The following is a 27,960-nucleotide window of genomic DNA, read 5'->3' on the forward strand; positions in this document are numbered from 1 at the left end:
CTAGAGTCCACTTCTTCACCGCCCTCAATCTTGCTTTGTCCAGACCTAGAGTGCATAATCCCGAGCACTGCCGTCGTGGTAGCTCGAATCGACTGCAGGATTCAGACGGAATTTGGCATTGCTAACTCAGGAATCTGCGCCATATGTTCTGGCTGTTGAGCCACGTCCACATGCGCAGTCTGTGGTTTACGACCGAGTCCACAGCACTCCCAGACTCTTCATCACGTCCTACAAAATTGAATACAGCAACGCTATACACGCACTTGGCCTGCGACATTCCGGACTTGCTAGGAGAACGCGTCCTGCTGCAGCGAAAATCGCATCAAAGCAGTCTCTCCTCAAGGTTGTAGATGCTGTTAGCATGAAATCCATCAAGGAACGAAGTCGCTCGATTGATCATCTTCTCGATTACATGACCAAGGTGATACTATTATGTAGTTCCCGAGCATGAGTAAATAAAGCGAGCGGCCGGACCTGCTAAGATTAGCTTACAGGAACCCCTGGCGCGGTAGTGCTCAAAGCCTATCGACTAGCGACGAGGGACACCCAGAGTCAAGGCTGTGTTCTCGGCATAAGCGCCAGGCTCCACGCAACCCCGCAGGTGCGGCCTCTCCCACCAACGTTAACCCTACACATCATCGTCTGAGGCCGGCCTTGCAGCCTGTATCTCGCCGCATATCTCTCCCGACACCGCCGCACTCTTTCCGACGTTAACGACAATGCTCATTCTGATATCAAGTGAGGTCCGTAGAGATTGTGCCAACAATGAGCCGCTCTGGCGCATGCATTCGTCTCCTCCAGCGCCTGCCGGGCGGGGAAATTCAGCTGGCCGGACCTTTCACCGACGACAGTGTCCCTGCTTATGCAATTTTGTCGCATCGATGGGAGAGCGACGAACAGCAAGAGGTGGACTACGATGACATAGTGCAGGGTCGAGGTCGCGATAAGACGGGCTTCAAAAAAGATTGCATTTTGTGCCGAGCAGACAGGGAGGCATCAGCTGGAGTATTTCTGGGTAGACACATGCTGCATCAACAAGTCTCTCAATGGCGAACATCAATTAGCGATGGAGTCTATGTTCCGCTGGTACCAACGGGCTGCGAAGTGCTATGTATACCTAGCCGACGTGCCGGCCGATGCACTAACAAAACCTGACCAAAGTGAACACGACTGGGAAACCGATTTGATTAAGAGTCAGTGGTTCGAGAGGGGCTGGACGCTTCAAGAGCTCCTTGCACCTTCTATAGTCGAGTTCTACTCGCGCGACCGCAGAAAGCTTGGCGACAAGCGCTCTCTACAAGATCTCATCCACTCTATTACGGGAATCTCCGTTGACGCGTTGCAAGGGCGACGCTTGACTAGCTTCAGCGAGAAAGAGCGGTTTTCGTGGATGGAGCGCCGTAAGACAAAATACGAAGAGGACAAAGTGTATGCACTGCTTGGAATCTTCGATGTCGAACTACACATCCATAAGGGGCAGGGATGGTCTAGCGCGTATCAGACGCTTCGCCAAGCGATCGATGCGCAGACCCGGATCCTCAAGGATCTGCGAGTAACCCATCCTTGCGACGATAAAATACGCATCGAAAAAGACAAGGGTGGCTTGCTAGCGGGTGTGTGCGACTGGATCTTTGACCATCCAGAGTTCCAGCGCTGGCGCGAGACTACCGGTTGCCAGTCTCTATGGCTTAAAGGTGACCCGGGAAAAGGAAAGACGATGCTTATCTGCAAAATTGTTGATGAGCTCGAAAGTAACGAGCTAAAGCAGTATCAGTTGTGCTATTTCTTCTGTCAAGCAACAGACACACGCATCAACAATGCCGTTGCCGTCTTGCGCGGCCTTCTTTACATGCTCGTCAACCAACAGCCTTCATTAACACGATACGTTGAAAAGCAGCACCACCATGCTGGACGGGCATTGTTTGAGGACGTCAATAATTGGGTCGTTCTGGCGAAGCTGTTCTCTAATATTCTCCAAGATCCACAGTTGAACAGCACGATTTTTATCATTGATGCGCTGGACGAGTGCACATCGCAGCGGACAGATCTCTTACACTTTATCGCTTCAGTCTCAGCACATTCACCTCGCGTGAAGTGGTTATACTCAAGCCGTGACTGGCCGTCGATCGAAGGGCCACTTTCCAGAGCGCGGCAAATACTGCATTTACGGTTAGAGCTAAACGCAGGAACGATCGCGCACGGCGTCCGCATTTTCAGTGAGCAGAAGGTGCATCGACTAGCTACAGAGGAAGGCTACAGCGAACCCCTCAAGCAGGAGATTCTTCAATACTTTCAAGACAATGCAGGCGACACATTTCTGTGGGTAGCGTTGGTTTGTAAGAGTCTGTATGCTGTTCCCCAGCGGCACGTCCGGCGGAGGCTGCACGAATTCCCGCCGGGACTGGATGCGCTGTACGCGCGCATGATGGTTCAAATCGAGGAGTCGGATGACAGCGAGTATTGCAAGGCTGTGCTGGCCACTGTCGCACTCGCACTCCGACCACTCACGCTTTCCGAGCTCGGCTTCCTAGCTGACTTGCCAGAAGAGATAACCTGCAGCATGGAAGATATCGCCGACATCGCGCGTCGCTCTGGGTGCTTTCTTACAATGCGAGGTGACACATGGGAAGACAAGGTGTTATCCTTTGTACACCAATCAGCTAAAGACTACATCATCGAACAAGCTAGGGACACCATCTTTTCAGCTGGAATGTCGAAAGAACACGAGCGACTCACCTATAAATGCATTCAGCGAATGTGTGAGCCCGGCGGCCTACGTAAAGACATCTGCAGACTTCGAAGACCGGGCACACGACGTACCGACTGTGACTCAGTAGAGATTGCGAAAACGATGTCGGCCAGAGTGACTTATACTTCCAGCTTTTGGGCAGAACACTTTATCGCGAGTAGAGAAACTTTGGTTGACGATGATTACGTCCATCGATTTCTGCAGCAGTATTTCCTCTATTGGTTCGAGGCACTCAGCTGGTTGGGACAAGCAGCTAGTGCGGTCTTGTACACCGCGCGACTTCAATCTCAGATCAACGAGGTAAGCGCAGTAGCCTGGCTCGGGCAATTCGCATGGCTGACGAAGTTGTAGGAAGATCGCGGTCAGCAAGTGTATGCCTTCCTCAATGACGCTTACCGATTCGTTTTGATGAATAGCTATGTGGCCGATCTTGCACCTCTTCAGCTGTACTTTTCTGCACTCATATTTACCCCAGCGAACAGCATTGTCCGGAACGCTTTCCTACAGCAACGTACGAACATGTTTTCTATGCTGCCTAATGTATTTCCGCATTGGAGCGCCACACTCCAGACACTGACGGGGCACACGGACTGGGTCTCGTCGGTCACGTTCTCGGCGGACGGCACACGGCTGGCGTCGGCGTCGGACGACGGCACCGTGCGGCTCTGGGACGCGGCGACGGGGGCGCCGCTGCAGACGCTCGAGGGGCACACGGGTTCGGTCTCGTCTGTCGCGCTCTCGGCGGACGGCACGCGGATGGCGTCGGCGTCGCACGACCACACCGTGCGGCTCTGGGACGCGGCGACGGGTGCGCCGCTACAGACGCTCGAGGGAAAGACGGAATATATCAAGTTCTCGGCGGACGGCACGCTCCTACTTACCGATTTCGGGCAGTTTGTAGTGTCCGAGAACGAATTCTACCAGGATCCGGATCATGTGCTGCTGAAGCCTATTCCCAATACTTTACAGATAAGAGAGGAATGGATCCAGCGCAACGGTGACGACATCCTGTGGTTGCCGCACGATTTCCGCGGAACATGCTCAGCAGTGTATGGAAAGACGCTCGTCATCGGGCAAAGCTCAGGAGCCGTGTCATTCTTCCAAGTACAAGACGACAGCCATGTAGAATCGTAAGCTGAAAATTACTGTATTTATTGCAACGTGTGTCAATTATTGTCCGGCAGCTAGTGTGTAAACCACAAGCCGTGGCCCTGGACGTAGAGAACCACATACTAAGAGGCGCAAGATGTGGCGCGCTCGCTATCTAAAGCGCACTGCATGACTCAGCGTTAGCATCTTCGAATCGACTTTGCTACAGACACGAACGGGAGTGCTCGGTATCAAACACTACTCCTCGCCGTAGGAAGAGATGCGTATAAAATACACGTAAAGCATAGAGCAATGCAACGAGCAGGTTATTTATAGAATAGAGTAGATGTAGGAAATGCAATTCTGCGCTCAACGTTAGAGGTCGGATTTTTGAAGGAGACTAAATTCAACACGACAACATCACAGCAGAAGATATCGCATCATGAGTCACATGTAAGAATAAGGAAGTCCTGCTGCTTAACATGGTACCTAGTCCTGTGTTGATGCGACTGTGTTGAAGAATTTTAAAGACCAAAATGTCAGATGCCGGCTCGTTACATAGGGTGGCTCGCAACGCCGGGAGGGACGTTAACTTCGTTGTGTCTTGTCCCGATTCGAAGATAAGCTCAGCATAAGTTACTTGTGTCCTAATCGGCAGATGTAAATCGCCAGTGTAACATTCTAATGACTGTATTACTACAGACAGGTCGTGAGCAACATTAGCGTAATTGCTAAAAGGAACAGAACAATTTGGTTATCTTTGTTTAACACTTCGTGCCCATGCTCTTCGCAAATGAAACTCTCAACGGTCGCATGTTTGTCCTTCTCCAATTTATTCTCGAAACTCTGGACACTTTTTCAAGGACGATAGTTGCTTTTGCAAGGATCATATTCACTATTAACAAATGCCGAGACTTCCGGCCTTGCTAGACTCCACATTAAATCCATAGCGGACGGTGGACTTCACGAATTTACAGGCTATAAAACAATGACGTGAGTTATGCAGCACGCGCATTACAGTATAACGAACAGATCCGTTTCGTTTTACATATGCCCACATGTTGCCTGTCTCTTACTACCGACAGCTGCCGCAGACAATGTTATCACGACTATAGTGCATCATCTATCTGAGTTTGAAGAATGACACTGCGCCTGACGCTTGTCCTACTACAAGCGTTCGGTCTCGCAGAGCTGAAGTGATCCCTCGATAACCGTGCGGGAGCCAGAGGAGCCCTTCAGATCGATGCTTGGTCCACTGCTCACGATGCCGTCTCGGTAACTACGTCTTGTGCCAGGCTTAGAACACCCTCCGCAAGCTTGAAAGTTGTATAATCCGAACGCAAGCATGTCCCGTCTGCGCTTAATGAAAGCCGTGTAGTGATTCTCGAAGTCTTGAAGAGCTGTATCGCCGCGCCCGTCATCGCATTCCATAGCCGCACCGTCTTGTCATCAGACGCCGATGCGACGACCTGCCCGTCCGGCGCGAAGGCCACTGCGGTGACCCGCCCATCGTGCATTACTGCGTTCCACAGCCGCACCGTCTTGTCCCAGGACGCCGATGCGACGACCTGCCCATTCGGCGAGAAGGCTACTGCATCGACTCCATCACCGTGCCCTTCGAGCCGCTGCGTCGCCTCGCCCGTTACCGCATTCCACAGCCGAACCGTCTTGTCCTCTAGAAACTACGTGAGCATAATGCTAAATAGACACAACCGGATTCTTGTTTCCTCCAGCTGTCGAATTACGGCTGCCAGCGACCGGTGTCTCGTTATTTAATTATGGCAATGCTATGCTGATTGGTCATACCAATCAGTGAAAGCATACATTGCGCGTTCTTTACGTAGCTTTACGTGTACTTTGACAATGTCGAAGATATTCATGTTTGAAGGCAGGTTGTTTGCTATCGACGTTCCGGCACATAGGGTTTCCATGACGCAGGGATGGGGATTACTCTCATTTTGGCAGTCATGTACATATGAGCTCGGCAGCGACAATGTATGATGGCTTTCTGAACATGGTATTGCGGTCTCCACCTCTGACGAGAAGCAAAATCCTTGATTGCACCGTAACTGAGGGCGAGTGAATCAGCTGATTCCTGGGCAAATTTGAGACGCGTTTCTCGCGAGAGTGTCCAATGAGCACATAGATGAGGTCCGATGCGGTGACGCTCGTTTGACGCTCAAGGACGGAATCACGGCAGGTTGGGCGAGACCACCTCCACTTTATCGCAAAACGGCCCTGGGCACCATCCCAACGTGCATATCTGACTACTTTGCGACATTGCCCATCATGTGGGCTTCGACACTATTTCCAGACCGCGACAAAGTAATGGTTGATTGACCCGCCAGACCCAAGGATGATCAAGTCTGTCGTGCGGCTTCGTCAACAATGCTCGAACATTTCGTTCACCGAACCCACGTCTAGCCCGTCTTTCGCACGCCGTCTTTCGCACGTACCGTTTTTCGGCATTGCGTACCGCCCTCTCGAAAGAGCAAGAAACAAACGGGGAGGCAGCGAACATTCACCTGTGGATCCTGATTGGGTGTGAGTGCGCCTTTTACGAATTGAGACACTGCCACGGATTTGGAATGCTCTGGCAGTGCTGTTCGCCTGTTCAGCCCGCAAAAGATGATCGGGGAAAGGATACACAACGCTGAAAGGTCGACTTTCCACATACGTACGTGTCATTCCCCATGCAAGGCAGCCGCGGACAACTCAGGCGGCCCTTCGGGTATCGTGTGAGCCAGCTAAACGTTACATGCAAGCGTGCCGTGACCACTTGCCCTGCCGACTACAGTCTAAGTTTCCACATTCGCTCGCCCCGAGCGATGTGAGCTTCCGCAGCGCTTCTCGGATGATCATGCAATTCATGTCTGGTGGATTCCATGTCGTTGCCTATCACGCCTGCGCGCTGTACGGCGATTAATTTGGATGTGGTATGTTCAGGCTCATCGCGCACACAGCCGAGACGGAATACGCGAGTGGTGCATCAACAGGTCGTGCCCTGACAACATGTGGTCCGGCGCAAATATTATGATGGATGTTCCTTCCACGTGCTCCTCATCTCATACGTGTGCAATGTCGATCGGGAGAGGATCCGAGAATAGAGAGATACGACATAAGATTAAATACAATTTTCTAATGGTTCTGTCATTCCGCGCCCCGCTTGCGTTTCAGGGGGCTCAGCACTGAGAATGATTGCGCCCAACGACTTATATTAGACGATGCGTGTGGCGAGCGGACATAGCAATGGTTAGTGCATGATTGCCCACAAGCACACTCCAAGCTCCGAAGTACGTCTGTTGCGTCCTTTGCCTTCTGACTCGGGTCAAGGCTGAGGTGGTCCATCAAGGTCCACAATAGCTCTTCCCTCTCGGAAAGCAGAGCTGCGCTGCTCGTTCCGAGAGTCTCGCGGAACATTGGAGAAGTTATGCGGTCGGACATACTGCATGCATCCCACACGATGTTCAAAGCCAAGAAGGTGTTCTGACTGAAGTATACCGTGTGCACAAAACCTGGCGGTATCACGACGAGCTCGCCACCGTTTGCGCAGAACGCTCTTGTGTTGATGTCAGGCCGCCAGGCTGCGCCGAAATCCATCAGGTTGTCCCAGCAGCTGTTCATGGAATTGGGCGATGCATAAAGGAACCAGGCTTCGCCATCAAGGACTTGGTAGACATGGTGGGAGAGAGCGTCGAAATAAGTGCCTGTAAAGGCGCCCGCGTTTCCAAAAGTTGAGCCACGCAGGCGAGCGTTCGCGTCGGTTGCCATTTCACTGATATCTTGATCAGCCCACCTGGGGAGTTTGACAATCAGTTGAGGCAAGAGCTGAAAGCGAGGATGTCGTAGAATGGCGGGATTTGGCAGGTCAACACTATGTCCAAGGTTCGTCGTGAGGACCGGCTCTGAAGTGCCGAAAACAGAAAGAAATGCACGAGTCCTCATCTTTGTCGTCGTTCCATTCACATGAATTGCTTGAATGTTCGTGTATCCGTAGGCCGCCGACACCGCCTCGAGCGCTTCGTTCGCGTCTCGGCGCAAGCCCGGAGCGTCTGTGAGCAACGTCGGCTGGCGGAAGGAGCCACCGTTCTGCAAATATTCTTTTGCGCTCTCCATGGTCCGGCATAGCACATTGGAGTTCGCTGCTGATGACAGCCATTTAGCTCTTGCCAACGCCAGCGGTGCAGCATTGGGCAAGACTGCAGTCTCTTCGACAGCTTTGGTGTGAGTGGCCAGAGCGTCCTGCGCCTCCAACTCCGCCATACACATGATGATGAGCATCAGACCAGCTTTAGATTTTTGAGACGGACGTGCTGGACACGGAATTGTCGGCCAAGCGCCTTCAATTGTGGTCTGCTCGCCAAGGAAGCCTTCCGGCAGGCCAAAATCAATGGCAGGTAGGAGCTGAGGTGATTCGCATGTTGGCCCGAAAATGTCGAGGGATTCAGGCAAAGCGAAATGCTCAGTCAGGTCAAATTCGCTGATCATGTTCGTGTCCTGATGACCATCTGACGTGGCGGCTGGTATGGGGCTGAAGGACCAACTGTCGATCTCGTCGACACTCCAGTCTTGAGATTCTTGCCGACCAATTGCAGTGGACTGCATGGGCATCGCAGATTTCGGTCTGGCCTCGGCGATTGGTGCGATGCGCTTTGGAGTTGACGACAATAGATTGGTGCGTTTTGGCTTCGGCCTGTAAGAGGATGCCACGTCCTCTTTGCGGCAAAAGCGTCCTGTGCGATGAAACATGAAAAATTTGTTGCACCCCAGGGCCCAGAAATGAGGTACTCCGTCGACTCTTTGATTCAAAGGCTTTCCGTCGACGTCGACCGAGCCATCGGTATCGTAAATCCAGCTGTGGAGCTCTTCTTCACTAACAGGGCCTTGTTGACATAACTGAACATCCTGATAAGTATGGTTAACACAGCTAGAAGCTCGAGTTAGACACATTCGGCTCAAGATCTGCCATTCATTGAGCTGTAGCGATGCCGTCGAAGCAAGGTTTTGGAGATTGTTCTTGCCCAATATGATGGATTTGTGTCGGATCAGCAGAACTCGATTGGCGAACTTGACAAAATGTTCTTTGGACTTGTATCGTCGAGAACATAACCTGGCGCAATTCAAAGTGCTGACAGAAGCTGCGCTGGTGATGCCGAGCGAGCTTGCGAACTCAAAGCCCCAAACCTGTTGAATATCTTGAAGGTGAAGACTTGATCTCAACACTCTGGTGTTCTTCTCTGAGGCTCGAATCGCCTTTGAGCGATCAAAAAGATATTGCCAATTGGTATCGCCCTCTTGCAACGCATCCTTGTCATGTCCTTGATGTTCGACAAAGTCTGCGAAGCTCACAAGAAGATCACTTGATTTCAAGTCTTCTCTCAATATCTTGTCACGAAATCCTGCCAATTCTTCCTTCGAGTATCTCTGCCCTTCGGGGGAGATACCAATGATCTCCAAATGGTTGAAGTTTGTGGATTGGGGAGGATTTTGGGGCATCGCCGAGTCCTCGGAGCCGAGCTCCATGATCATGTTCAGCGCTGTTGCATCTCGGCCCTGACAGGAGGCGACCGATGCATATTAGTATAAGTCTGCAAGGTCTGCCCGTCAACATCCCTTCCTTCTCTACGCGCCCTAGGTATTCTTCAAAGCATCAGTGCGCAGGATCATCCCCACCCAATACCCTTTCTTGGCCCACTGCTCTATTATTACACATGGATGGCGTCGATCAGCGAAGGGAGTATGTGGGTGCGCACTATTGGTGTGCACGCTGAACACATGCCAGGCTATGGCATGAGGAGAGGTGAGGCTTTGGCCGTACTGGCATATATGCAATCTTCGCACAGCGTACATTATCACACAAAGCTCGTCATTGGGAGTGATGGAAGATACGCTGACAGGTGCCCGCGTCCGAGGTCTTCAGACGCCTAATCATTTTCGCCCACCGTATAGTGAGAGTCGTGACATACATGATTAAGTAGCGGCAGCTTCATCACGCACAAGTCGCTCGAGACCGTGTTGACGTCCGGACAACCTCGAACCCGGTAAGTGATGTCTGCGATGCCAATATCAACCAATCGGCAGCAGTGAGCCACAGCGCGGTAAAGTGATGCATGAATATCGGCAAAGGACTACGAATTTACTGGCAAACTCAGAGTCTGGTCAAGGTGCGCACCGAGAAACAAGTTTGAGGGAGCTTTCATTATCTGCGTGGTTCCGGAGGTGTAACTTCCCAGGTATTTATATGTCACAGAGAGGGCTCGTGGGCCGATTGGGGTTCCTGGGCGGTGGGGTCACGGGTTCAAGCTCCCAGCCAGGAAACGGAACACGCATGTTCAACACTGCGGGTTGCGGCTGCGGTTGTACACGCCCAGCTGTGAGCACCGGAGGGAGCTGCTGGCCTGAGCGCCCGGAGAGGACTTGGCCTGAGCGCCCGGGGAAAACTTGGTCTGCGGGCCTAGGAACGTGTTGGCCTGCGTACACGACTCCCACTTGCGTCTCTGCCTTCCGTTTCGCTGCCCTCACAGGCGCACATTGCTGCCCAAGCCCAGGCGGTAAAGTGGTCGCATTTTCGCTGTTACGCCATCAGCTTTGTCGTTCGATCTGCAGTCTTATGCTTACATTCTTCGGACGCTTGGCGCCGCATACAAGGAGTCCGGTGCGGTGAGCAACTCGCGCAAAGTCCCAAAATAGAATTCGATGTTCTGAAGACACTGGAGCATCTCTCTTTTTGAATCCACTGATTGATGGTACATCATGCGGATGGAGTGGTTTTGTCGGCGAAGGTTGTCGATATCCGCCCAAAGCCTGGCGTTCTCATCGTGGAGCTTGTCGTGCGAGTCGCTGGCGATGGTGTCAGCTTGATTGGAAGAAGCCATTGCGGTACTAGAGTGATTTCTCGCAGGGTGTTGACTTTGTGAGGTCTTATAGTCCTCATGACACAGTCTAATTCTGCGCCGCGTTATACGGATCTTAGCAGCGAGGCGCTCAGCGTCGCAATCTTTACTCACCTGGTCACTCGGTCGCCCGAAACCGCGAAGTCAAATGAACGATAATGGCTTCCCGCCCCCCCTCTCCCTCATCGATATCGACAACGCCATTCCATAGAGATAAGCGATTACCACAAACAGCGATACTTCGGGCCGAGATCCCCTCGCCACCTGCCTGATATAGAGCTTTCAATAACGCAAATTTTTCCCCCTGGTTGAACTTACACCATTCAACGTCATTAGCTTCGCCATAACCGCGCAAGGGAGGACCAACCTTGATGCTGCTTTTTGCGCCGTCGTTGCATCAAGCGCATCTGCGCGACGGGGTGGCTTCTTTGTGTTCGTCGGCTATGCTGTGATCTCGAGTTCTACCTCGCCGACGTACAGGGAAAGCTTCGTGCAGACCTGTGACCTTGAGGAGCGGTTGACGATCTGGACAGTCACGCTGTTCCTCCTTTCAGTCGCGCCGAGACAGCACCACAGCACCAACGACTGGCGGTCGTGCCGTGGAGACCCACCATGATACATCGGCACGATAAGGTGCGATTCCGCGATGCATTGCACCACTCTGGATTGTGTTCGCCCATCGTTCTCGTTCCCAGCCATGGTGAGGTTTGGTGGTAGAATGACGGACGCGACGACGAGCGGCGTAGGGATCGAGTTCAGATATGCCAGAACGCGGGAATTCGTTGACCAGGATCGTAAAGAATCATAGCCGTGCAGTTGAAAAAGGACGCAAGCGAAGCTACGCAGCAACAGAGCAATGGGCGGAGACGTGATGTCTAATCTCGGGATATCCGAGTCACCCGCTCAGCTAAACTGCATGTCGTTCGGCCGTGAGTCCGTCTTCGAGATACTGCATAAGCGCCGTTTAGCGGTTCAGACCCCGTTGGAGGCCTCGCATTGCCAATGAGGCTACTCACGTGGGGCCTCTGCAGCACAGGCGCGGAAATGGCCAGACAACAATGTAAAGCGCCTCCTGCGGAAAGCATCAAGACCAAATCTGGGATGAAATGGCGAAAATTTTAGTGTGCGGCGCGTGTCACGCGCTAGCGTTTAATCGTGCATGATCTACATGCTTACACCCTTGCGAAGCTCATTTTGACTTCGCGCGATAACAGATCAGCGAGCAATACAGTCAATGAACCCTACATCTTGGTGCTTGCTCGCGGTACGACCACCGAGCACCAAAAGCCCTTTCAGCTCCATCATTGACGGACAACAGCGGAGATAACAAAAAGGTGGAGACATCTACAAATGTCTGGCGGAAATGCAGGAGTCTAATCAACTCCGGCCCGAAACCCTCCTCGCGTACGGCCGCGATCGATGTTCACATCAGATGGCAGACCCCTGCTTCCTGCCCGGCCTTGATCGACAAGTGTGTTCGAATTCAGCCGAATGTCCCGATCAATCGAGCGATGGCATCCATCTGAATGTAGACCATCTGCATAGCTGCTTTTACATACCACTCCAGATTTTGTCGAGTCTCCAACCGAGTCGCGATAACAGAGATTTGGTCCCCGATTTGCTGAATCTTGTCGCTGACTTCATGGAGCTTCGCCATCGAGCGGGCAGGTCGCTTGACAAAAATGTTGAACTCATAGCTTTCCTGGGTAAATCGCCCCGTTGTCGATGGGGATGCTGATAAAGCACTATACGCGCTCCATGTTGAGGTGCGGGCCCACCCCATGTGATGCTCCGGCCCCGGATGTTTACACAGGATTCCCTCGAATATTTGGATAACTGCTTTTCGCATCGAGTTCCCAGGTCCTCGACACATCTGGACTTCTGACTGAAGCGGCGAAACTCGGTCCACCAGCCCAAGGGAAATCTTGTCCGTTGAGACCGCGACCAATCTGCACCAACTTGCATAATGCGCATACTGTATCATGATATTCGCCGCCCTGGTTCCGTGCCTTCTGGCATCTGTCAATACTCAGGTGACGCATCACCGTGCCGCAAAATTAGTGGAAAGTCTCTAGCATTACTAGCCCATTTGTTGAGGGGCAGCAAGCTCCGGAATCTTTCCACCGCGCCCGCAGCGGCTCATCCCTCTCCGTGAAGAGCTGAACACTCTCGGATGGTGGTGTTGGTTGTTCTTTGGACGAAGTGTTTTCTCTTTCTATTAATAACCGTGACGATCTCTCCAGCGGCCCTGTCTCACAGCTCGAGGACAATTTTCGCTGATGGGTCTTGAGCGCCGTGGGAATGTATACCAGATGTGACTGGCGCTTGGTGAAACACCGACGCTGGTTGATGGCTGTCACCTAGAACAGGTCATAGTTTGTGCTGCTGGCGATTGCGAGTGCCCGTAAAGCATATAGAACGAAGCATCATCATCTCTGAACCAGAAATATTTCGATCAGACAACTGCGAACCTCACGTTGTTGTGGCCAAGTCTTTCACTACTGCAATCAAATTTCCGAGCATCAAACTACTGCAATCAATTTAGCCAAACCCTTACACTACTACAAGCCGGAGCATATCAGCGGCCCTCAGACCGACCACGACCGGACGGCCCACAAATTTACTCTACGCGTTTGAAGAATGTCGTCATTTGCAATCGACCCCAACGACCTTCTTCTTCGGACGTCTGCCACTGCGCCTGCGCGGTAAGTTTACAAGCGATTGTACGTAGATTAGCGGTGAACTCATTATTCACTAGACCGGAATGTGCAGCGACAGACTATGCTCGGCGTCAGGCCGTCGTCCGCGTGGCTATTCATGCATTCAAGGCAAAATTGGAAGAGGTCAGTGATACTGTACTAAGGCGCCTTGGAGATTTTATGCTAATGTTTGAACTGCAGCGAAACATCAAGATCGAGGATCTTATCAAATGGGCATTCTCTACGGAGGACTGACTTAAAGATGCGCACCCGATCCCGTGTCTGGAACACGCGAAAGGCGACGAAGCAGGAATGAGATCCGACGGCCAATGACGTTTTCCAATGCCATTCATTTACTTATGTTGTACTATTCTATAGAGAGCGCATTGCCAAGATTTGGCACGAATGACCTTTACTTCTTGGCATATTGTAGAGAAATCTATGGCTTATCGCATTCTCCATGTACTACCCTAGGGTCTACCAGAGTGATGATAATGGTTGGTGACAAGTTCGGTCTTGCAGTCGCACACGGCAAGCCCTGGCCTCCGACGGAGAGGCGGGGAAACAAACCCGGGGCAGACTTCGCCGCAGCGCAGACGCTGCAGGTATCTTGGATAGGCCTACGGAACATCAAACCAGGCTCTACACATAAATGTATGATGCAAGCCCATGCAATTTCAATGCTGGCACCAGAAGGTTCAACAGCAGTCTATTCGTCCATAACTAAAAAACCCATACCATGGGTGCCCGAGATGGTTTCTCATTAGCGGTGACAGATCCGCTGACATCCCCCGGCGAGGAAGTCCCTATTGCCGTCATGCAAGTACATGAGAGCCAGGGGCATGGTGCGTACATCTAACAATGTTTAATCACTGCTGAGTCTGACACTGCCCAGGCTTTGATGAGGTGGAGGATGAAGATGAGAAAAATAATGGAGGCGTCGATGTGACAGACTATGGAAGCGGAACCGAGAGTGCAAACCACCAGCTCGAACTGTCCGATTTGGAAGATTACGAAGAAGACGAAAGCACGAATTGCGACGCTGACATCCTGGTGGAGGAAATGCTGCAATTGTTGGAGGTGGCCCAGGGGGCACTGGACAGTGTGCGTGATCGACTGCATGTCATGCAAAATATCCGTACATCTCGAAAGTAGATCACACATAGTGTCCTGGTTCTCAAGGCTTTAGACACCGCGCGACGCGGGCATCAATAAAACACTGAACGATGTTTTCCACATTTGGCTTTTGGTGCCGCATGTCTAGGGCGCGCCCTAGGCAAAGCCAATGCCGGTACCCAGCTCGGCCCGCTGGCGCTGATAATCACGTGATTTAGCGTGAAATGAATGGGGAAACGTCCCGTCGAAGTGAGAGCACCATGATATTGGGATCAAGAATCATGCTTTTGCGACAATCGCAACTATCGACGGGATGCACCTCATTACGGGACGTTGAGGAGACCAGCCGCGAGAGGCTTGCAGTACATCGTCGGGCTTCCGTCTCCAACGGCAGACTGAATGAAAGATGATACTCCCAATCCAATCAGTGCTTTGCGTGGAGAACACCCACTGTCTATCACGCTGGAGTAGCGCACATCTACAGCCGCGACTACTAGCTAGAAGAGGGTGTCGAACGAGAAGCAGAAGTCCTACGGTCGGTCCACCACCAGCCTACCGCGGCAATATCTTGTTGGCCCAGGACTGATGCACTCCAAAGCGCCACCCATTGCATGCGGATCAAGACCACATCGACCGGGGTGTTGACACCCACGATATGTGCAGCGATGCAGTGCAGACATGTGAAATCAATCATTCAAGCGGCACAGGAGGTCATCCTCACGCACAAGCATTCGACCTCGAGGTATTTGTTGAATTCCCATCCTTCTGTTCACATCTAGCCAACTTTCTTCCCTCTGGCAACACTTCAATTCCAAGCTACAAGCTTTATTCCTCGCAGGGTCACTGTTCGACGACATTCAGCAACCTATCAAGGTGCTACTCCGCAACCCTGTGGACTATACCGAGCCGACACGGTCCCCCAGTATTAGCGATGCGATGTCCCCATCCTGGTCACCACTCTCTCAACCCGACCGAGTGATTCAGGCTCCATTCGGCTATTTTCAAAGCCCGCCTCAAGACACGCATACGGAATACGCAAATTTGGACTGTTCAAGTCCGCCGCCTCCAGGCATTGTCCACGCGACTTGCGCAGAGATATATTCGAGCCCGCCTCAAGGCATCGCCGCTTGTACAGAAGTGAACCATTTGTCCCATCACGTGAACAACGGGTCGTACCTAGTTGGCGCGCAATGGAATCAAGCTCACAATCCAGTCAATGTCTTTGATGGTGACTCTTCGCAGCAACCGTCCCTCCTTTCTGCATGGCTTCCAGATCCTTCATTGTACCCAAGCTTCCGTAGGTATCTTCTGCCAGCCGACTTCAGTGATGGCCACAGCACGACGAGTCCATACTTCCGAGTTCAAGATCCGATATCTTACGTCGAACAATTGGAAAAGCAACTCGCCTCTCTAGAAACAGACTATCACGCGAGTGTCGCTACTCGGCAAGATCATGGGTTCCCTACATATCCGCAAGATCATGGGTCCCCCGCGACGCCGCACAATCATGAGTCTACTGCTACGCCACAAGATCATCAGCCTGCTTCGACTCCGCAAAACCATGGGATCACTGTACAGGCTCCGCCCCCGTCGGAAACCGATGTCATTTCACCGGAGCCATGCGAAAGTCAGAACAAGCCGGCGGCAGCCGACACTGGCGGCCGTTGTAGTCGTCGAATCACAAGCACTTCCGATATTCATCGCCCGAAACAGCGTCTACGCAGAAAGCGGCGAAGCGCCGCCGATCGGGGCCTTCCCGCCAAATATGCAGAAGACTGTGCACCCAAAGCGAAAACCCATCAGTGCCCGGACCTGGCTTCGGATGAGTTTCCATGTCTTCGAAGCTTCGCACGTATTGAACACCTCAATCGTCACATGAAGTCTCACGCTCCCTATGTAGACCGACCATGGTACTGTCCGATATGCGAACATCGCCCTTCACGCTGTGACAACCTTGTCCAGCATCTACTCACTCATCTGGACGGTAGCACTAGGGGCCGGCGCAATCGATTTTGCACTTGGCCTGATTTGAAGCAGCTGTTGATCGGGATATACCCAAGGAAAACTGCGGATCAGCTCATCGATTTGCTTGGTCGCAAGTGCGAATAATGGAGAAGGATGTTATACTAAGAAAGGCTTGTAGATCATCCTGGACGACGCTGTGATCTCTTCGGAGTTGGTTTTCGATCTCCGATCTCTTGTCTCTTTCATAGGAATATGTAAAGTTTTTGAATTAACTTGTACATCATGCACTACGTATCCTCCTTGCCTCATCTACTGGCATGCCTCTCAGCGTGTGGTGTATTCGCCGCTGTTGCATTCTGATAATGAAATCTCATGGTCACGTGGAATTTTGCGGACACTCATTGTGGGACGGTATGAACGCCGCCGTGGTGATAGTTTCGGTACATGATTACGAAGGTGCTGCGAAGATTCCGAAAGAAAAATCCTATGAAAGGTGGGTGACATGAACTCATCTGACTTGCGTTGGATTTGAGAGCTAGGAAGCCTCTTCTTTCGAGCTCTTTGGATAGCATGATGTGAATCGCATTGTTTTCGCCGTTTCTTGATAAGGCGCAAATCTTCTCCAGGGATCCTTTGTGGGAGGTTTTTGAGTAAGCACAATAAATTCATACAGATCATTGTCCCACAGCCGCCAACACATGTGGGGCGCCGTATACTGTGGCTCGGACGGACCTGCAAAATGTGTTGAGAATGTACGGAACCCCCGTTTGATCAGCCTCTCCAACGCCTCTAGGAATAATGTTTGCTGATCGGCGTTGCAGTGCCAAGTTCGCGGTTTAGACGAGTCAAGAGACAGGGATGCAACGGAGTTTTACTGCAGCGTCGCCGGCGGCCACATAATACGATATTCCATTCCCAGACGAGTCGCACCTTTGCGACCTTCAGAGCGGGACAGCTGATTCCATGTTGTGTGCGATGGTTCGGTAAAGATGCAGACGGAACATTGAACGAAGTCATCGGGCGGCCAGAGAAGACAGTCCGTACGGCCTCGTATCCCTCAACAAGCCTTCAATGTCCGCAGCGAGCCTACTCCGTAATCCTACATCGATACTGAGCAGAACGCAGGGAATACATATTTGGAACTCGACTGCAGCGTGCACACAAAGCCTTCGATTCAACGTTTCGACATACTTTTCGAGCGGTTCATGTGAATTGTTGGTGGTTGGATGGACTCTAGGGGCTCCATGAGGTGAGATATATATAGACCTATGCCTCCCCCTAAGTAGTCAAAAAAAAAACAACGGGACAATTCTTCACCTTCACATTTAACAGGTTATGAGCCCGGGGCATCGTTCACCACTGTGTTGACAATGGTGCACACCGCTGCTCCAAAAAGGAGGCTAGAACCAGCCACCAAAACGGTTGAGATCAGAATTATCCCTAGCCACCAGATCGGTCAAGATCAGAATTGCTTCCCGCTATCGAGTCCATCACGATCAGAAGTACCTCCAGCCACCGAGTCGGTCAAGATCAGAATAACCTCCAGCCACCTCTCCTCCTGGAAATCATTTGAACAATGCTGAATGAACACTCTAACCACTACATTAAAAACGGGAGATTATGGCTGACGTACGACTTAGGAAGAAGACAAGGACGACATATATACAAGGAAGTACCCTCATCAATACTAGAAACGACCTTCAAAAGCCTACTCTCCTACAACTCCAAGTCTTCACACACTTCAAACAGCTATACCCCCTCGAGACCTAGTGATTCAATCACATACTAGATCATCGACTGCACCTCCCTTCGAAGCCACATCCTCAACGCACCAAAGGAGAGACAACAGAAGAAGACAACACACTACCTCTCCTATCATTCAGCCTGCGAAATGGACAGCACTATCGAAAAGACTACGATAGCTGTACCAAAACTGAACTCGAAGGGAGACTGGAACAGGTGGTACCGGACGGCTATAGCCTCAATCCAAAAAAACGGTTACGGCCTCCTACTCCTAAACAGCACACCGACGCCTGTAAGAAGGGAGGGCGAGAACGAAGCTACCTTTGAACTCCGCAACGATAAGCACAGGACAGACCAGATCGCTGCAAAGGCAATCCTCGACCTGACCTTAGGAGAGAACGCCTACCGATTAGTCGAGGAAATGGAGAACGTTAGAGACGCTCTCAAGAGGTTGAGAGAGGTCTTTGAACATCACGACTCTGGCAACTACGTCCAACTGGTTAAGACTTTTGTTAGGACCACGCAAGAATCGTGTGGGGGCAGCGTTGCAGCCTATGGAGCGGAGTTTCAGACAGCATGGCTCAAGCTGCAGGCCTACCAAGGTGCGCCCTCTGAGAGCCTAGCTATGGCGACGTTCATTCAGAACCTGAGTGACCCTCTTCAACAATCATTTACCCTTGGTTTCGAGAGCAGGCACCGGATCGTCGCTCTAGTAGGGATCGACAGAGACACGAGGCCTATAATGAGCCTATCAGAGCTGATCGCAGCAGCTGAGCAGTGGGAAACTACCCTCCAAAGCAACGACTCCCTCTCCTTCTACACCGCAGTGAAAGGCGGACCAAGAGGAGGGAAGAGAAAACCCTGTGAGCACTGCTCGAAACTGCACTCCGGCATATGCTGGACGAAGCACCCTGAAGCAAAGCCAGCGTGGCTCGTCGACAAAGAAAAGGAAACTAAGAGGCAAAGGACGGAAGGGAGCGAAATCACCTTCCAAGGGAACAAGGGGAGCTGACTACATGAAGCCCCTGAAATCACACTTCTAAAACAACAACACAGCCACGCTTTCCAAGCACTAGGACGACAGCAATGTCCATCAACTACAGGACACAACCTATTTGATTGCTGGATCTTCGACACAGGAGCGAGCCAGCACCTTATCGGCAGAAGGGACGTCTTCCAAGACCTGAGACCTATTACAGGGGCCACCTCAAAAGGAATTGGAGGCACTACGATCAGACCTGTAGGCGTCGGCTCAATCAAGCTGCAATGCAACACCTCAAGCGGGACGCCTGTGACTATAGTGCTGAGAGGAGTGCAGTACTGTCCAGAAGCCGGTGTGAACCTTATTAGTGCAAATCAGATCTGGGACGACATCCAGGAGTTCACAAAGACGCCTAATGGAGCGACGATGAACGGCCTCAAGATTAATATTATTAACGGCCTGATGATGCTGGATGTGATCCCAATAACAAACACAGCACTAGCTGCTTACCATGTCGACCCAAAGATGTGGTTGTGGCACCAAAGGATGGGGCACCTAGGACAAGACAACCTGCACAAGCTCCAAAAGATGGCAACGGGCATACAGCCACAGCAAGGGTGCCTGTGCGAGCCCTGCGTGCAGGGAAGGTTACAAGAGGTCCCGCACAATCGCACGCTGCGGAAAGGAGAATGGCCCCTAGATCTTCTCCACTCTGACGTCAAGGGACCGCTCAAAGCCGCAGGATGGGATGGATCGAAATACTGGCTTACCATCCTCGACGACTACACGCAATGGATTGAAGTGTATCCCCTAGCGAGCAAAGCCGACGTCCCTGCAGCAATTACAACGCACCTGCAACGGTATATGACGACGGAGAGAAGATGTAGGGTTCTTCACACGGACAAAGGAGGGGAGTACACCTCTACCTACCTTCAAACCTGGCTTGCAAACCGAGCGATTGAGCACGAGTTCACCGGTACAAATCAACACCAGGCAAACGGCGTAGCGGAGGTCCTTAACAAGCACCTCTCTGACCGACTCCGCCCAACGATGATCGATGGAAATATCGATGACAAGTGGTGGCCGGAAGTGCTACAAGCGATAGCGTACCTAAAGAACAGAAGCCCATCTACACGCATCGAGAAGACGCCCTACGAAGCATGGTTTGGTGAGAAACCAGACTTGAAACATGTCAGGGTTCTTGGGTCAAAGGGTTTCCTATACATACCAAAGGGCAGCAGAACAGAGACGTTCAGCCACACTCAAACCGTGAAGCTGCTCGGTTTCAGAAGGGACACGTACTACAGAGTCGTAGGCCACGCTGGAATCCCCTTCTGGGCAAACAATGTTGTGTTTCAAGAGCCTACAACCCACCATGTGCACGACGCAATACCTCCGCAATTACTTGCTAAAAACTCGTTATCGGAACAGCCAGTCCAAGAAAAAGACCAGGAGAACAACAACGATCACCAAAACCAAGCCTTAAGAATTCTGGCTAGACTAAGGTTGAGGGGAGAAGGTGAACCAACCTCAGCCCAGCCCCTGAATTCAGAGGTAACCAAAATTTTGAGACGACCTGAAGTAGCGGTCATTGAGTGTGAAGAAGGCACCCATACCGACGTAGCAGATGAAGAAACTGCACCGGATGGCGGCAGCCCTACTGAGGAAGCGGTGGACGCTCCAGAAGGGGATGTGATACAGGTTAGGAGACGGACCCTAATGCCCCAAGCACAGCCACAGCCTACACTCGAAAGAACTGCACCAGGAACAAATAAAGAACGATCTTCAGAAACCGCCGGACTCGGAGAAAGACCTCCGGTGGATGGTAACACGAGACTCCAAGGGACTAGAAGGTTTACAAGGATGGGACGAGGAGAAAACCCTCGCTTTGACGCCCAGCAGTGGCACCTGGCGGCCCTCACGTCCGTTACAACAGCAGCTGCAGAGCCCTACGAACCGTAGTCATACGAGGAAGCTACAGCGGACCTCATGTAGCCAGAATGGGAAGCGGCAATGAAAGATGAGTTAAAGTCCCTCAACGATAATCAGACCTGGACGTTAGTCAATCGGACCCAGCCCTCCAAAAAGGGAAGGAGGATCCTTCCTGGGCGATGGGTATTCAAACTCAAAAGGGGCCCTGACAACTCCGTCCTCAAATACAAAGCAAGATGGGTAGTAAGGGGAGACTATCAACAGGAAGGCTTAGACTTTACGGAGACCTTTGCTTCTGTAGTCAAGCCAATGAGCTACAAGGCCCTCTTCGCCATCGCCGCAGCAGAGGACCTAGAGATTGAACAGATGGATGTCAAGACAGCTTTCCTCTACGGAAACATCGAGGAACAGGTCTGGGTCGAACAACCTACGGGGTTCGGTGATGTACAGCAGGTCTGTCATCTTAACAAAGCCCTATACGGTTTGAAGCAGTCACCCAGGATCTGGTACAACACTTTAGCAACATGCCTGAAGGAAATGGGCTTCAACCCCCTAACTACAGACTACAGCGTGTTCTCAAGACAAGGGGAGTACATTGCTGTCTACGTCGACGATCTCCTAATCCTTGGACCACGAAAGGAGAGCATCACTCAGATCAAACAAGCTCTTAACGCTCGATTCCAAATGACGGACCTCGGCCCCTGTAGCTACTACCTTGGAATGACTATCGAGAGGGATCGGCCACAGAGGAGACTCTACCTTGGACAAAAGGGATACATCACAAAATTCGTCGAAGCTTTTGGAGTTTGCAACGACAGACCTACAGCAGTGCCCCTTTCCTCAAAGGACTCTACACCACCACGAATTCCAGAAGGATACAAGGCCCCTACAGACCTCCTCAACAAATACCAATCAGCTGTCGGGTCCTTAATGTATGCCATGCTTGGCACACGTCCAGATATTGCTTTCGCTGTGTCCCTTGTAAGCAGGTTTGGATCCAATCCCCTGCTAGAGCATTGGAAAATTGTAGAGGGCATCTTGAGATACCTGAGGAGCACTATCGACCTGAAGCTTGTGTTTGAAGGGGCCCTGCAGCCGATAGCTGGGTACACAGACTCAGACTACGCGGGAGACCCAAACACTAGAAGATCCACCTCAGGCTTCGTATTCAACGTAGGAAGCGGAGCTATATCATGGCAATCCAAGAGGCAAGCAGTGGTAGCCCTCTCCTCCTGCGAAGCGGAATACATTGGACAGAGCCAGGCCACGAAGGAGTCGATCTGGCTGAGAACCCTCTTCTCAGAACTACAACACCAGCAGGTGCAAGCAACTATTATCCACTGCGACAACCAAGGGGCTATGGCGCTTGCAAGGAACCCTGAACACCACAATCGCTCCAAACACATCGATGTAGCACACCACTTCCAAAGAGAGAAGGTGGCAGATGGGACGGTGGAAATGAAGTACACACCTACAGAAGAACAGGTAGCAGATGGCCTTACTAAAGCCCTGTGCAAGGACAAGTTCAGAGCGTTCAGGAAGGCACTTGGAGTGAAATAAAGAAAGGAAGAAGAGAAGAAAAGACTACTGCAGGGGGTCAGGGGAGCTAGGGGAGCTAGGGGAGTTAGAGGTAGAGTCCAGCTTACCACCAAAGGGGAGTGTGAATTGTTGGTGGTTGGATGGACTCTAGGGGCTCCATGAGGTGAGATATATATAGACCTATGCCTCCCCCTAAGTAGTCAAAAAAAAAACAACGGGACAATTCTTCACCTTCACATTTAACAGTTCAAGCATTCGCTTAAGTATCCGGTAACCCTCATCTCATAGGCTACCATTGAGCTCCGCCCACGTCGTTGTCCCGCGGGCACTCGAAGCGCTGTCCCGTATACGGCGTGATCTGCCGACCGGACCTGACCCGTTGGTCCTTCCTCCGTCGTGGAAGGGTCAGTACCGCTGCAAGGGCTGGGAGCAGCTTTCGGTGCGTTGCGATCCAGCGACAAATTACCAAAACTGCTTCATCCTCTTCCGCGAGCATCAATTTGAGCCCTGCCTCGCAATGCTTGATCATGCATTCATGCCAATCCCGCTCGGCCCTGGTACGTTCCAACAGAGCCTTGGTGCGTTCAAGTTCCCGCTGGACAAGTCCCAGCTGGGTTCCAAGTTCGTGCTGAACATCGTACTTTGTCTCGTACCGTTTCCCCTCCACCGGCGGCAACGGTCGGCAGAGACTCTTCGTCCGTCCATCGGAGGGTTGCAACCCGTGAGTAATCACACGCAATGTTGGCCTGTCGGCGGCGCGCTGCGGAGAGCACAGGGTTAATGCCATGCATTTCAGTGTACAAGTACAGGAGCACGTACCTTTTGCTTGGGTCTAGCACCGCCGACCCGGTGCACGGTCATCATAGTGACTGGACTCCACCATTTCTCGTGCTGAGATTCTGGCGCTGGCGGGATGCATTTTGTATCAACCGGCGAAGGTGGAACAGTGAACACCTGTCCTGGCTCACGGGCAGCGACTTGTGATGCTGGTCTTACAAGAGCACGCTGCAGCGGATTTAGTGCTGTACACTTTGGTTTGAGGGCAAGGATGATTTACCTGTATTCCATGTCGGGAACGGATATCTTGCACTATCATAGCGGATGGATCCCACTGGGACGTCTCGTATGCACGAATTGGATTCATTACGACCCCGGTAATAGTCATAGTGGTGATGACGAGAAGATCTGATAGTGATCGGAGCGATGCTGGTGATAGTACTTGGAGCGAAGATGATGAAGCAGTTGATGAGGAGAAGATATAGCAAGTAATGAGAAGATGATTGTCGGATTTGAGCAGCTTAGACGAGGCATTATGAACGTATTTATCTCTGCGCATCGCATGAGGCACAGCCTTCAGCGTGAGCTTAGAGATCGCGATACCACCTTCGTTCACACGCCATGAATGAGATGTCTAATAATATAGCAACACGGGAGTCGCGAAGGTGCATCGCAACAACCATGAATGAGGTATCGTTCGCCAGGGGGATGTTAAAAAATGGCGCGGTGGATAAGCGCTGATCAGCAAGCTAACGTGAGCCTTAGATGGTCGTCTGGGAAGGGCCTCCGAGGAGGTCGGAGAATGCAACCTCCGGGTTGGTGTAGATGCTTGATCCGCGACGCACGGCTGCGAGATTTCCCCCTGCGGTCGCACGATTGTAGCCGACCGGGGTCAATTTTTCGATCTAAGGAAGCTTATTGTGTCTTGTAACGCGGCACAGAACTCTCGGGCGTCTCTGGTCGCCGCCCTGGCCTTCAAACAGGGCTCCCTGCGAGGCTTGGGGAAAAAGAATGAACCGCTTTGCTGCAAAACCTGGCTTTGTGACTACACATTTGTTTGAAATCGCCTACGGCTTGAGTTATTCATTTTCGCCGCATCCTTTACAGCCGACAAATCTATTTCTACATTGAAGGTGGGTTGCTCCATGACCTTATTCGCGTGCCCTGAATCGCCCCGATCCCAGACCGAACTCCCCAAGGGATGCTCTCTGACCTCGGCCTATACATTCACCACAAGCTATAATCTATTTTTGACCTCGGTGTCGTCACGTCATCAGAAAACGTAGTCATCGCTACTGAGAATGTCGTTAACGGAGCATTGCGGATCTCTGAGCTTTGGTGTGTCACATCTGCTGCGGACAAGCGGGACCTGCATGAACGTGATCCCTCCACGCATGCAAACGAAGGATCAGGCGCTTATAAACTTCCGTCTTTGGCAAGGATCGGTCTTTCGGCGCCGCCAAGGTCATGAAATATCCAACCTTACCTGATCGCAACCGCCATTGGGATGTTCCAACATCTACATTCGCGCGCCGAATCGTACCTCTATTCATGTGTCAATCAAGTGGGGAAATCGAGTTCATCCTTAACACCATCCTACTCGAAACCAACTTGTGGCGATTGTCGTCGCAGTTTGAGTTTGGTTTCGAAACGGGCGAGTGCGATACGAACTGTGCTTCGGTGAAAGCCTCGCCGGCCATGAGTCGGAAGGGTACGATTGATCATCAGAAGTAAATATCCTCTCTTGACGAGACGGCACTGAAGCTCTCAAAGCTGGAGATAAAAGCAGCTGTTCCCGCCCCGAGATCCCATCATCACTCCAAACCTTACCCAAACTTGTCTTCATAACTTTTGGCGCACAAAATCCACAGAATGCTCCCTCAAAATCCTCAGACCCCGCCGTCGCAGACCGCGAATTTTTTCGATGACCTCTTCGACTTCCCCAACAGCGATTCCTTGTTTGTGAGCCCAGCACCCGCGCGGACCTGCGAGCCGTTGTTTGAAGATGTGGACTTCGACTTCACGAGCATTGACAACACTGCTGCGCACAGCCAGCCCCTAAACGTGGCCCAAATGCCAAGCATAGGGCAGGTGGTCACGGATCCTTCCGCAGCAAAAACATTCACGATGGAACAAACATTCCGCAAATCTTGGGAGATTTTCGTGAAGACGCTCGAACAGGTATGTTTCGCTTTGACATTCGAGTAAGGCCAGCATGCTGATGGTGTACACACAGAACGTCCCCGGCAAAAGTGCCAGGGAGATCGTCGCGGAGTATGTGAATGGGGGTGAAGGCTATGGAATGAACGCCGCTTAATTCTACCCTTCGTTTTTGCGCAGACATTTACATCATAGATTCGAGTTACGACAACTGCAAAACCAATTCCAAAACCTCTTGATTTCTGCGAAGGCCACCGTGACATTGTGATCATCCATTAACATTGCCCCACCCATGACAGCGTGCGATCGTGCGAGACGAACACTGTTCAATACCAAAAGCATGTGATCGGTCCTCATTGTCTTCCACCAGAAATGAGTAGGGAAGCGTAGAGAAGACTCCCCGTTCTTTGCGTTCTCGGCACATAGATCGAGACAGAACTTCATCGAAGCCGCGAGCTGTGCCCTCCGTCCCCTATCTCCTGTGGTCCGTAGCTCTAAGCACGGAATCCGATGCGTTGAGGAGGGAGGGAACGCTGCGCCAAGAAGGGCTGTCCATCAATGCCCTTCTTGGCCCAGAGCGATATATTTGGAATCAGGCAAATTCAGATTGAGGTGGAATGCCAGGATGCGCTGGTGGAGGGTCAGTATTTGGAATCGCCCTCTGTAGGGCACCTCTGACGAGTGTTGAGGCGTGCATTTGACGCCCTTCCAAAACCGACCAGAAAGACAGGTAGCCACAGTCGCTCAGCCGCCTTTTTCACACCATCATCACCAGCCGCTTATGCTCTGCACAACTGACGGCACGGAGCGAGCTGAAATGGTAGGGTCTGTCATCCGTACAACATTCACCTCTTTTCGTATGCGCGCAGGTAGGCTCTGTTGACCATCTCAATGGTGCTGTGATTCGAATGGCTCCCTTGGTAGTGTTGTTGTGATAGCTCCTCTGTCGCTGCAACGTCTTTCCTTGACCGTGGGCTCGCCCTTCGCAAGCGTTTGACCCAGTCTGGTCACGTTACGCGGACGAGAATGAGATGATGCAGATCGCACAACCGGCAACAAACAGCAAGTCATGGACGATCTAGTTGATGAACATGGTTACTCGAAGAAAATGGGCTTGCCGCTTCCTGATACCATTCTAGAGCATTATTATTCCGTCCCAGAGCGCTGAGGAGCTTGCCTTTGGTTTTGGTTATGCGTGCGGTCCGCATGCCTGATTTGTGCTTCCTGACCATCCGCTTGTTCTGTCTCAGCAGCCTAGTGCCTTCCAAATCCTTCGACGGACTTGTGTTGTCATCCGGATCGCTGACAGTTTCAGCCTCTTTGAAAAAGGGAGCATGAGTCTGATAAGCTGCCTTCGACGGAAGTCCTAGGCGATCATAGAAATGTCGTGTTCGACGCGTCGTGAATGTATGTGTATCGCGACGACCGCGGTCTGTATCGCCCTATCGCTGCGGACAAATTTCCCTGGAAGCTGGGGACGGTGATGTTACCTGATAGAGTTCAGTGATATATGATGAGCATACAACATATCACCCATCCGCCTTCGCGCCAAGGAAATTCTTCACCCTCGTGCATCGGCCGAAGAAAGCTGGCGATCTGCGTCACAACAGGATGCTCGAGCTATTTGAGATCGGGCTTATAGGTGCAGTAGGGCAGTATTTTATTCCCTCAATATTTTTTCGGCGAGAGTAATAACATCACTGCAGGTAGGGGTGTAAAAGTCCTCAATCACACGAGTCTCCTTGGTCTCTCGTTAGATCTCGTAATCTTCTTCACAGTACACGGATTCACGGAATCGCATGTCAACTTATCATAGGGTTTGGGTTATACTCTAGATCTGCGCCCATCTTGTGTGTACGTACATATAACGTAATCTATCACCGAGCGGGCCAAATCACCGAACGGGCCATTTTGTCTTGGCATTGTAAACAACATCTTTCCTGTTTATTGTATCAACAACGAGACATGTCATCAGATAATCAAGAAGGTAGAATCGATCTTGCTATCAATGCGTATAGATCTGGTCATGTTCGGAGTCAACGGAGCGCAGCTGCTGCTTTCAATATCAATCATCAGATACTCTCTAAGAGACTCAGAGGAACCAGATCTCGCGAGACTATGGCACCAAACTGTCAGAATCTGACGTCAACAGAAGAAGAGACGCTTGAGCAATATATCCTTGACCTTGATTCGCGAGGATTTGCACCTGTACTCTCTGAGGTAGCAGATATGGCTAATAAACTTCTAGCTGTACGAGGGAAAGGGCCAGTCGGTAAATGCTGGCCTAACAGATTCGTCACGCGTTCGGAGAAGCTG

The 27,960-nt window shown here is 51.6% G+C and overlaps 7 protein-coding genes across 7 annotated transcripts; 2 read left to right on the top strand and 5 right to left on the bottom strand.

Annotated features, from left to right (window-relative positions):
* Positions 1–629: 629 nt before the first annotated feature.
* K489DRAFT_434110 (uncharacterized protein) lies at positions 630–4,124 on the top strand. Its single transcript, XM_033608547.1, has 2 exons — positions 630–3,049; positions 3,101–4,124. Exons 1-2 carry the CDS (start codon positions 1,067–1,069, stop codon positions 3,881–3,883), a joined length of 2,766 nt encoding a protein of 921 aa, XP_033457058.1. The 5' UTR covers positions 630–1,066; the 3' UTR covers positions 3,884–4,124.
* A 747-nt stretch (positions 4,125–4,871) lies between these two features.
* Positions 4,872–5,403, bottom strand: K489DRAFT_383571 (uncharacterized protein). Its single transcript, XM_033605638.1, has one exon. It carries the CDS (start codon positions 5,353–5,355, stop codon positions 5,098–5,100), a length of 258 nt encoding a protein of 85 aa, XP_033457059.1. The 5' UTR covers positions 5,356–5,403; the 3' UTR covers positions 4,872–5,097.
* Positions 5,404–6,933: 1,530 nt separating this feature from the next.
* Positions 6,934–9,689, bottom strand: K489DRAFT_383572 (uncharacterized protein). The gene has a single exon (XM_033605639.1). It carries the CDS (start codon positions 9,365–9,367, stop codon positions 6,989–6,991), a length of 2,379 nt encoding a protein of 792 aa, XP_033457060.1. The 5' UTR covers positions 9,368–9,689; the 3' UTR covers positions 6,934–6,988.
* A 23-nt stretch (positions 9,690–9,712) lies between these two features.
* Positions 9,713–10,899, bottom strand: K489DRAFT_383573 (uncharacterized protein). Its single transcript, XM_033605640.1, has 2 exons — positions 10,457–10,899; positions 9,713–10,409 (listed from the first exon to the last, which is right to left on the bottom strand). Exons 1-2 carry the CDS (start codon positions 10,711–10,713, stop codon positions 10,076–10,078), a joined length of 591 nt encoding a protein of 196 aa, XP_033457061.1. The 5' UTR covers positions 10,714–10,899; the 3' UTR covers positions 9,713–10,075.
* A 923-nt stretch (positions 10,900–11,822) lies between these two features.
* Positions 11,823–13,043, bottom strand: K489DRAFT_64393 (uncharacterized protein). The gene has a single exon (XM_033608794.1). The coding sequence runs from the start codon at positions 12,713–12,715 to the stop codon at positions 12,215–12,217; it is 501 nt and encodes a 166-aa protein (XP_033457062.1). The 5' UTR covers positions 12,716–13,043; the 3' UTR covers positions 11,823–12,214.
* A 2,202-nt stretch (positions 13,044–15,245) lies between these two features.
* K489DRAFT_64460 (uncharacterized protein) lies at positions 15,246–16,803 on the top strand. The gene has a single exon (XM_033608796.1). The coding sequence runs from the start codon at positions 15,483–15,485 to the stop codon at positions 16,653–16,655; it is 1,173 nt and encodes a 390-aa protein (XP_033457063.1). The 5' UTR covers positions 15,246–15,482; the 3' UTR covers positions 16,656–16,803.
* Positions 16,804–22,996: 6,193 nt separating this feature from the next.
* K489DRAFT_404022 (uncharacterized protein) lies at positions 22,997–23,875 on the bottom strand (the record flags this gene model as incomplete). The annotated part of the gene is made up of 3 exons (XM_033607109.1): positions 22,997–23,467; positions 23,527–23,712; positions 23,765–23,875. 3 exons carry the CDS (start codon positions 23,870–23,872, stop codon positions 22,997–22,999), a joined length of 765 nt encoding a protein of 254 aa, XP_033457064.1.
* Between the last annotated feature and the right edge of the window lie 4,085 nt (positions 23,876–27,960).

This window comes from Dissoconium aciculare (assembly GCF_010015565.1).
Source record: "Dissoconium aciculare CBS 342.82 unplaced genomic scaffold K489scaffold_12, whole genome shotgun sequence".
NCBI lineage: Eukaryota > Fungi > Ascomycota > Dothideomycetes > Mycosphaerellales > Dissoconiaceae > Dissoconium > Dissoconium aciculare.